Here is an 11216-nt window from a genome sequence, read left to right as displayed (position 1 = left end):
CTCAATATTTTGTATCCACACTCTCAAAAAGAAGTGTGATATACTCACTTTGTCACCTCAGTATTTGTGTCTAATAGGCACAGTCTATATTAAGATTAAGTTTTTAATAGGAAACAGACTAAATTAAGGTGTTAAAATGGAATTTGGAACCAACTTTAAGGGGCCGTCTATATATTTGGCCATATTTATTTAATTTTCAAAAAGCCAACAAAAATCAACTCGAACCCACATAGTCAAAACCCAAGTCAAGGGGTAGATCTCGACTACCTATAGCCTCACGAGTTCAAATATGTATTTATATTCCAAAACCAAGTCCAAATCATAGCTCAAAACTCTAATTTTCACTCTCTTAAGTTGTAGGAAAATCCCTCCAAATTTCCCTCAAAATTCCATATTTTGGGTGTTAATAATCCATGTAGATTCTTGAAATAATACGAAAATTGAGTAGAAATCACTTACCCAAAAGTCTTGTATGAAAATCTCCAAGAAACATCTTCCCTCTCCAAGTCTAGGGTTCAAAATATGAAAATATTGGCTAAAATTCCGAAATTCATCACTTAAATGCACTATCCAGGGTACTATTCGCGAACATGGCACGTGCCTTACTTTCGCGAAGCACAACAGCTTCTGCCCAAAAAAATGCACTTGGAATTCGCGGAACCTCCCTCGCGAACACGATGAACCAGCATGCTCTACTATGCGATCGCGACTAGGTCTTCGCGAACGCGAAGGCCAATCCTCCAGCTCCCTGCTCTCAACCGCGGACACGATCCTCCTGGCGCGAACGCGATGAGCAAGTCCACCAACCTTCACAAATATGAACCCCAGGAACGAATGGGTAGAACAAAATCCTGCCCAGCACCAATCCTTCATCTCAAATGAGACGCTTCTCTGATGAATGCGATGAACACTAGACACCAACAAAATCAGCCAACTCTAAACTTGCTTTGGGTAGTCCGGAACTCACCCGAGCCACTCGGGACCTCGCTCAATTACCAACAAGTATATAAAGACCACACGACCTATCTAAATCCTCCAAACACATACGATAATATCACATCAACGAATCAAAAATCAAATCAAAAGTTGAACTTCTCTTAAGTTCAAGAACTTCCAAACTTCCAACCAAACGTTCGACTCAAGCCTAACCAATACGGAATATATTCAAACTTTGTACTCAACTTTTAAATGATAAAATGAACATATTCCAATTCCAAGAACAATAATCTGAATTTGATATTATCAAAGTCAACTCTCCATCAAACTTAGAAACTCTCCAAACCTTCAAATTGCCAACTTTCGGCAAATATAGATAAAACATCCTAGGGACCTCTAAATTCAAATCCGAACATATGCCTAAGTCCAATATTATTATAAAAACTTATTGGAACCATAAAATCACCAATTTGAGGTCATTTAATGTAACAACCCGACCGATTATTTTGAGAATTAGCATCCCGTTTGGTGGCTTAAGGTCACGAGCAGCTTCATATTATGTATTATGACTTGCGTGTGTGGTCGAGTTCGGATTTCAAATGATTCGGGATTGATTTGGAAGGATGATTCTTGGTTTAGAAGCTTAAGTGAAAAGAGTTGACCGGAGTTTGATTTTTGTGTAGACAACTCCGAAATAGTGTTTTGATGATCCCAATAACTCTGTATGGTGATTTTGGACCCAGGCGTATGTCCAGATTTAGATTTGGAGGCCCGTAGGTTAATTTGATGCATTTCGGCGAAAATTGGAAAGTTGAAGGCTTGAATGTTAAGAGGTTTGATTGAGAGTTGACTTTGTTGATATCTGGTTCGGATTTCAATTCCGGGAGTTGGTATAGCTCCGTTGTATCATTTGGAACTTGCATCAAAATTTGACGTCATTCTGGGTTGATTTGATATGATTCGGCACGAGTCGTAAAAGTTATATATTCATAAGTTCATTAAGTTCGATTCGAGGTACGATTCATAGTTTTGATGTTGTTTGATGTGATTTGAGGCCTCGAGCAGGTCCGCATTATATTATGGAACTTGTTGGTATGTTTCGATGGGTCCTGGGGGCCTCGGGTGTGTTTCGGATGGGCTACGGGCCATTTCTCCATGTTATTGGACTGCTGATTTGTTGGTGCCTGATTTCCTTATACGCCATCGCGAAGGTCCAGTCGCGATCACGTAGGGTGTTTGGTGGGTGACCCCATTTTCCTTATTCGCGTTTGCAGTGAATTGTTCGCAATCACCTATGTGTGAGTTCTGCTTCATCGCGCTCGCAGCAGTTGTTTCGCGATCGCGTAGTGGGCAGCCATGCTGGGGAGGCCAGCACTTTGTTCTTCGCGTTCGCATAGATATGTACGCGATCGCATGAGCTGAGGCAGTGATGAACCGCGTTCGTGTCCCTTGTTCCGCGTTCGCATAGTGCTTTTGTCGGGGCAGTGTTATTTCTTCTTCGCGATCGCATGCCTATTTTTGTGACCGCATAGTGCATTTTTGGGGCAGTTGTTTTTTCTTCTTCGCGATCGCATTATTATTTCCGCGATCGCGATATGCAAATGCCTGGCCAGCAGATATTAATTTCCAAATCGAGGGTTTTGTTCCATTTATCATCTTTTGAGCTAGAGACCTCGAATTTGAGGGATTCTTCACGTGTTGGTTTGGGGTACGTTTTCTTTACCCGGATTTAATTTTATTTCATGATTCCATCTTTGTTTTTATCAATAAATTAGTGGTCTGAGTTGGAGAAAACGGGAATTTTGTGAAAACCTTTAAAAATGTAAAATTATGATTTGAAGGACGAATTGATATCGGAATTAGATATTTGGTATGGTTGGACTCGTATCGGAATGGATGTTTGAATTTTATGAATTTTATCTGGTTCCGAGGTGCGAGCCTAGGGTTGACTTTTTTATTTTCATTAAAGACCAAAGCTTTATTATCCAGATTTGTTTCCTATAGTTTTTATTTATAATATTAAGTTATTTTTGGCTAGATTTGAGCCGTCTGGAGGTTATTTCATAAGAGAAGGTCATTTTAAAGTATCGATCTAGCTTCTTTGAGGTAAGTATCTTACCTAACTTTGTGGGGGGAGGGGGGGAGGGGAATTACCCCTTAGGAATTGAGTCGTTTGTGCTATTTGTGTCATGTGAAAGCTGTGTACGCGAGGTGACGAGTACGTACTCGGGCTTATATGTGGAAATTGACCGGTCTAGACTCTTAGGAATCTTTTATGTACTTATTTGGAATTGTTAGCACATGTTATATCTTTTATTCGTCATGTCTACTATCACATGCTTTATTTAAAGTTGTCGTTACATGTCACATTCTTTACTTGTCGAGTTTGCTCTTATATTCTTTATTTGGAGTTGTTATCACTTTTATCATTATGTGATTTCTTTTATTGTGGAGCTAATCTTAGTTGAAATTGTCGTCACATGATACCCTTTTGTTGCTGGGTTGTTCTCATGCATTTAGACGTAGTACTAGTTCGTGCCATATCCTTCATTGTCAGCCTAATTCATACACTAGAGTCTGAAGTTTGCCATTTCATGAAAGTACTTTCACTATCGAGTTTATCCTTAAACAATTAATTGGAATTGAATTTATCGAGAGTCATTAATCTATTCTAATTGAAGTTGTGTTTAAAGGGGGTGTTGTTCCTTGTTGAGTTACCTTTCCGTTCATTTTGTTGTTATTGAGATTCTATATACGTTGTGTTGAGCCGTGGGTTATTTGTTGTGAAAATATTGATATCGTTGAATCTTTAAAAAGGTTATGGCCTACGAGCACCTGTGATATGGGTTGATATGTTGTGTTGTTGTGATGATAGCACATGTGATTTGTTGTGTGGTTTGGTTGTTGTTATGCAGAGTATAAGAGTGGCATTTCACCGTTGTTGTTATGCGGAGTATAAGGGTGTCATTTCACCGTTGTTGTTATGCAAGGCATAAGGGTGGTATCTCACTGTTGTTGAATGTAAGGAGTAATTCAGGTGGCTATTGTGTTATTGTCCGGGTGGAGCGATAAGGGTAGCTATTATACAGAGTGATACAGGTGGCTATAGGAGAGATAAGGGCGGCTAATGATAATGTTAGGGCAGAGTGATACGGGTGGCTATCAGAGAGATAAGGCTGGCAATGTCAGGGATGATGTATGATGGTTTGGAGACATTGTGTTGGTGATTTTCGTGTGATGGTGTGTTTTTCCTTTTGTTTGTCATACACCTTGCGTGACTTGCTTTGTTGTTACGATGATCTATTCAATGTAATTGATATTACTTGCTGACTTGGGCTGCAGTAGCACACTCGCACAAGCATACACCGTAGCATGCCACTTATACTAGCTCATGAGTATGAAACTTGACATTTATTGATCATGTCCATGTGTTCTCATATTATCTGTTTCCATGTTGAATATTAGCCTAAGATCATGCCAGGCGAATTGTGATTGTGAGCCTGTGACCATGCCGGGCTGATTGTGAATGTAAGCCTGTGATCATGCCGGGCGGATTGAGATTTTGGCACATAAGTTGTCCATGCGGTTGTGATGCGAGATGTGGGAACGAGGTGCCATGGGTATATGATGGTGAGTTGAGACCCGTGACTTGTAACTATGAGATGAAGTATCACATAGTGATTTCGTTGTGAGACTTGTGTTAGAACGGCCTGATTAATTGATTATCGTTTGGGTTCCTTATTTGGTTTTAATGATACTTCACGGTGTTCTTATTGCTTTACTGTTTATATCACTTATTGTTTCTTGTTGCCATTTTGCTGATTTTCGCTTTCTGTTATTAGTTTTATACTTCTATAGTGCATATGTTATTTTATCTAGTGAGTGTCTTGACTTGTACCTCGTCACTACTCCACCGAAATTAGTCTTGATACTTACTGGGTACTGACCGTGGTGTACTCATACTACACTCTTGCACACTTTTTGTGCACATCCAGGTACTTCAGAGTCTGTTGATTATTAGATAGTGGATCAGATATTGCTGTGGAGACCTCAAGGTATACCTTCCGCCGCGTTCGCAGGCCTCGGAGTCACCTTCGAAAGTTATTTTTTGTATAATTTATTTCTATTCTGGAACAGTTGTACTTAGAGATTTTTTAGTGAACTTAGTAGAGCTTATGACTTGTACTATCGGTTTTGGAATTGTTGGCTTTGTATAGAAATTTCTCTTTCATATTTAATAGTTATTGGTTGAATTTTTCCATTAATTCAGTAAGTGTTAGGCTTACCTAGTCTTAAAGACTAGGTGCCATCACGACGTCCTACGGAGGAAAATTGGGGTCATGACATTTATATAAAAGTCAAACCTTGATCAACTCTTACAACTTAAGCTTCCAACAATGGAACTAAGTGTTCCAATTCACTGCCAGATCTCCCTGCAACCAAACCAACCATTCCCGCAAGTCACAAAAACCACAAACAAGCATACGAGAAACATTAACTAGGAAAAATAGGTCTCAAATACACAAAACGACCGGCCGGATCGTTACAAGATCATGCTTGCTTAAATGATTTGGGTATGATGAATGAGACAATAATATTTTTCTAGATATTTTAATATGAAAGACCTTGGTGAAGTCTCTTTTGTTGTTGGGATAGAAACTTAGAAAGATAGGTCTCGTGGTTTGTTGGGTTTATCACAACGTGTCTATGTTAAAAGTATTCTTAAAACTTTCAATGTGCAAGATTGCATGCCTAATCGTGCACCTGTTGTGAAAGGTGACAAACTTAGCAAGGATCAATGTCTGAATATAAAGTTGAAAAGAGAACTATGAAAGATGTGCCATATCTGCTTGATATACATGTATGTTTGTACAAGGCCTCATATTGCATTTGCTGTTAATATGTTGGAAAGATTTTTTTCTAATCCTGGGTGGGCGCATTGGTTTGCTATAAAGAAAGTGATGAGATATCTACAACGTACCAAATACTTCATGCAAGTGTATAGAAAAATTGATAATCTAGACTTGCTGGTACATTCAGATTCAGATTTTGCAGGTTGTCTAGATACTATAAAATTAACTTCTGGGTATATCTTTATGCTGGCTGGAGGTATCGTTTCTTGGAAAAGTAAGAAACAGAGTATCACTGCTATGTATGCAATGGAAGTTGAGTTTACTTGTTTTGAGACTGCTTCATATGTTGTATGGATGAAGACTTTCCTTACTAAATTGCAAGTTTTTGATTTTGTATCTAAGCAGTGACTATCTTTTGTGATAACAGTGAAACTGTGTTCTTCTCCAAGAATAACAAGAGGATAAAAGGCTCTAAGAATGTTAGCCTTAACTTTTTAAGGTTAGAGACATGATAGAATAAGGTGATACATGTATTGAGGATACAACAACAACAAAAACATACACAGTATATTCCCAACAGGTGGGGTCTAGGGAGGGTAGTCTGTACGCAGACCTTACCCCTACCTAATGAAGGTAGAGAGGCCTTATTTTGGAGACTACATACAACATATGTCTGGTAAGCAAATTAGACAAGAGAATATAAATAACTCTTATGGAGACTCTGCAAGCTGCGAATCGTAACATGAAATATAGCTCATGGTAAGGTCCCCGCAATAGTCGCGCCTCTACGCCCAAAGGACCCACATACATATATGTACCTGCACAATAAGTACAACAAGTATAGCATGAGTACATAAATCAACGCGTACCTAGTAAGTATCTAGCCTAACCCTAGAGAAGTAGTGACGTGGGGTCGACATCGACACTTACTAGTGGTCCAATAAGACAGATACAATAGAAGTAAACAAATATGAGTCAAAGTACATAAACGAAATAACAAGTGTAAATACGTGTTACAGTTCTCCTCCCAACAATAACTCAAGCTCTCAACTAGTAGCTACCTCCTCAATCAGAGTATATATATAATGGACCTTACCAGATAGGCCGTCACAGTTCAAATCAGGAAAACTCACAGATATGTTGGCTTCTTGTTAATTATTACGTACGATTTCATAAGAGTATTTTACATAAATGCCGATGCGTATGACTCGATCCATCATAATATACGAACCATAGATACATCTATTTTTATTGCCGAGGAGAACGACTCGCTCCCATGAGAGTGTGATACATAATCCTACCGAGGCGAATGGCCCGATCCCATCATAATGTGCGCGCTGCCAAGGGTCGAACGACATGAACCATAGATGTATCTATTATACTGCCGAGGCGAATGGCCCGATCCCATTAGAATAATAATCTTTGACGGGTCCTTGACCCCACTCACAAATAGATGTGTAAGTTATAAATTTTTAAAAAACCTTACGATGAGAACGCATAACGCGGGAAAAATTCGTAAGAGGAGTACAATTATTTCGCGGCTAATCCTGAAGCCCGTCGAGTCTCTATAATACAATTATAGCATGGCCGGAACCTAAGTCTACATGGACATAACATGAATCAAGCTACGTATGGACTCTCATCACCTCGTGCGTACGTAGCCCCCGCAACAAGTAGCACATAACAAATATATCACCTAGAGGTAGTCCCCCCCTCCCCCCCCACAGAGTTAGACAGGAGACTTACCTCGCTCCGAAGTTTCATAACCGGCTCCAATACCTCAAATCGATGCCCGTCTCTCCAAAACTAGTCAAATAAATGTGCAAATCCATAAATATATACTCTATTACCCATAATTAATCAATTTATAATAATTTCCAACTCCGCTCGAAAAGTTCATAAAGTCAATCCGGATTCCGAAACTTTTTAAAGATAAACTTTATCCATAACACCACGAACTCAAATATATAATTTATTCCTAATTCCATGTCCAATTTCGTGGTCAAAATCCAAAAATATCAAATTCTAGAGTTTTCTACCAAAATCTCACAAATTCCATAAATTTTCATGTATTTACAAGTCCACATTCTTATATTTAACTCACAACTTGTAGAAATTACTTACCTCATGATGCTCGATGAAAACCACTTCAAAATAGCTCCTCAACTTTGGCCAATCCAAGAGAAAATGAGAGAAATGGGAGCTAGGTCTCGATTAAAAAGCACCACTGTCCAGCGATCATCGCACCTGCGGCTACTTGACCGCATATGCGGTCCCGCAGGTGCAGTCTAACCATCGCATCTGCGAACACCCCACTACCTCCAGCACTTTGCTTTTGCGGACACGGTTCCACTTCTGCGAGTTCGCTTTTTTGAGGATTTTCTCCGCTTCTCCGCGTCCGCTTTTGCGGATTTTTCTCCGCTTCTGCGCGCCTTCATCCTAGGCCCCATTCCGCTTCTGCGCTCCACTGCCCGCACCTGCGAGCTCGTAGGTGCGGTAAATTTCTCGCACATGCGGATCCAGCCAACCTCACCCCCTTCCGCTTCTGCGACCCTTTTGGCTGCTTCTGCGAACTCACACCTGCGACCCTTTCTACGCATGTGCGATTGCACCAGATCTCAGCTGCCTCAGCAATTCTTCCAAGTTCAAACTCGATCCGTTTCCAACCCGATTCGTACCTGAGGCCCTCGGGTTCAAGCATACCAACACATTCCAAAATACGATACTGACTTAGTCGAAGCCTCAAACCACGTCAAACAACATAAAAATCATGAATCGGCGATCAAATCCTCCTTTTAACTTTCAAACATCCAAACTTTGCCGAATGCGTCGGAATCACACTTAAACTTTCCGGAATGACGCCAAACTTTACGCACAAGCCATAAATCACAATACGAACCTATCCTAAGGCTCGGAAACTCAAACGGATATCGATAACACTAAGTCCACTTCAAATCAAACTTAAGAAATTCTAAAACCTTCGAATTGCCAACTTTCTACAATAGGCGCCGAAATACTCCTGAGCCACCCGACACTCAACCCGAACATACACCCAAGTCCATATCATCATACGAACTTATTGAAACCTTCAAATCTCGATTCCGAGGTCGTTTACTCAAAAGTCAAACCTTAGTCAATTCTTCCAACTTAAAGCTTCCGAAATTAGAATTTTCTTTTCAAATCAACTCCGAACTTCCCAAAATAAATCCCGACCACACGTACAAGTCATAATACCTGAAGTGAAGCTACTCAGGGTCTCAAACCGCCGAATGACGTGCTAGAGCTCAAAACGACCGGTCGGGTCGTTACAATTTTCTTATTTCATCTCAAACCTTCTTCTAGAGGTGAGTGCGATATATTCACTACCACTAGCATGTTCATATTCTTCCAAGAATAAATATGTATTCATAAATCACATGTTATCACATTCGCGTCATGAATGGACCATAATCATCTATATGTGATTTACAAAATTTCATATTAAATCGATGACAAATATTACTTTCAAAGAGTGAAGGATTATTTTAAGAATTCTAATTAGAGATAATTTCATCGATCCCATGAGTATTTGTAACTTCACAAGAGTCTCTTGTGGTATGAAAAATTACACAAACTTCCCGTAGTACCATTGATTGCTGACATTGATCAGAAAAGCCTTTAATGAGCTCAAAACATTCAAACAAGGGAGGTTATGTAATATCGGGGACCACAAAAGGAAGTTAATAATTATCAAACACTCTGTCAGTGATAAAGTGAAATCATCTCACAATTTTATATATGTGAATATCTTCAACATAAATCCTCACAACACCTAGATTTTAGGTAGAGGCTGGCTAGTGGCATACAAAATCAATAACCTTGAAGGATACATGACTCAGTTCTTACATTTCGCTAATAATTCTCAACATAACAGCTTCACTGCGATCATTGTGAATCGAGAACTTGAGAATACAAAATTCTTTTCTCATAGTTCTTCTCCTTTTAAGATCAAGGTATTAGCAGTAGCATGTGCAACCTTTCACAATGCTTCAATTTCTTTTATTACTATATTTAATGTGGCAGTAAAGAAACCAATGAGTCATGTATGGCATTCTTATTTTGTTTTATACGCATACAATAAACACAAACAACAAGTTGACTATCTAGCCGCTAGGTTTAGACAATTTTCACCAATCAAATGCATCAAAATCTACCTGAAGCAGTCAAATAAACACAAGGAAAAATACAAATTTCAAGTAAAAGATTTTATTTTAGAAGAATAGAAAGAGTACCCTTGCAGATAATTTTGCACAAACCTAGATAACTAAAGAAGTTCTACGGAGATCGCAGTAGTTTGCGTTTGTCATATTCGCAATTTCAGTTTGCAGAGAAGTATGACTCATATTAGGGCATTAGGCACTTCCGTCTTAGCATAATTCAAAAGTTTTGGGACTTTATTTTATGATTCTAACAGTTCCCAGCTATTCGGTAATTCAAATATGCAAGTATTTACTATTTAGTTGACATAGACGCGTCATAAATCAAATACTAAAACTATATTTATTCAAAACAAACTAACACTATTTCATAAAATAAATAATACTAATTGATTCTAATGACTACTACTCTGGTACTACGAATAGACAAAAATAAAAATCAAACTACTCAATCATCTTTAACTACATATCCATTACCGATCAAGTGATCTATTTTTCCATCAGGGTGCTCAAAGAAGTCTGCCACATCCAAGTGGGCGATATCAAATTCATTGTCAGAGACAAAATTAGCTTCAAGACCTTTATTCTTTAGAGATGCTTGATAAAGCTCGACCAAATGTCTTGGTGTACGACAAATATTTGTCCAATGCCCTTTTCCACCGCAACGATAGCATTCAGTTTCTGAACCATTTGCCTTTGACTTCTCATCTTTCCCTTTCCTCTTTTGATGGGTTTTTTTCTTTGGGTGCTGATTAACACCAGAAAAATTTCTTCCTCGTCCACGGCCACGACCACGAATAGGGCCACGGCCTTTTCCACGCTTAGCATAATGGGAATACACCTCATCCACTTCAGGCAATGGTGTAGACCCAGTGGGTCGATTATCGTGATTTCTCATGAGCAAGTCATTGTTTCGTTCAGCCACAAGAAGAAGAGAAATCAACTTAGAATATTTCTTGAAACTTTTCTCTCGGTACCGCTGTTGCAGGACCATATCGGAGGCATGAAACATTGTGAACGTTTTTTCAAGCATATCATAATCAGTAATACTATCTTCACAGAGTTTCAATTTAGAAGTAATTCCGAATATCGCAGAATTGTATTCAGAAACAGACTTAAAGTCTTAGAGCCTCAAATGAACCAAATCATATCGTGCTTGTGGAAGTGTGACCAACTTTAAGTTGTCATATCTTTCCTTTAAGCCATTTCACAAAACAAGTGGATCTTTTAA

The 11216-nt window shown here is 39.0% G+C and overlaps 2 protein-coding genes across 2 annotated transcripts; one reads left to right on the top strand and one right to left on the bottom strand.

Annotated features, from left to right (window-relative positions):
- The first annotated feature begins 5795 nt into the window (after positions 1–5795).
- On the top strand, positions 5796–6197 carry LOC138910011 (secreted RxLR effector protein 161-like). Its single transcript, XM_070201229.1, has one exon. The coding sequence runs from the start codon at positions 5796–5798 to the stop codon at positions 6195–6197; it is 402 nt and encodes a 133-aa protein (XP_070057330.1).
- A 4236-nt stretch (positions 6198–10433) lies between these two features.
- LOC104115282 (uncharacterized) lies at positions 10434–10979 on the bottom strand. The gene has a single exon (XM_009625872.1). The coding sequence runs from the start codon at positions 10977–10979 to the stop codon at positions 10434–10436; it is 546 nt and encodes a 181-aa protein (XP_009624167.1).
- Between the last annotated feature and the right edge of the window lie 237 nt (positions 10980–11216).

The sequence above is a fragment of the Nicotiana tomentosiformis genome, chromosome 4 (assembly GCF_000390325.3).
Source record: "Nicotiana tomentosiformis chromosome 4, ASM39032v3, whole genome shotgun sequence".
NCBI classification, from domain to species: domain Eukaryota; kingdom Viridiplantae; phylum Streptophyta; class Magnoliopsida; order Solanales; family Solanaceae; genus Nicotiana; species Nicotiana tomentosiformis.
Note: the sequence above shows the minus strand (reverse complement) of the source record. Positions and strands in the feature narration are given on the sequence as shown.

Excerpts from the sequence above, each read along its gene's own strand:
- LOC138910011 (XM_070201229.1), top strand. The coding sequence starts at position 5,796 with ATGTATGTTTGTACAAGGCCTCATATTGCATTTGCTGTTAATATGTTG.
- LOC104115282 (XM_009625872.1), bottom strand. The coding sequence starts at position 10,979 with ATGGTCCTGCAACAGCGGTACCGAGAGAAAAGTTTCAAGAAATATTCT.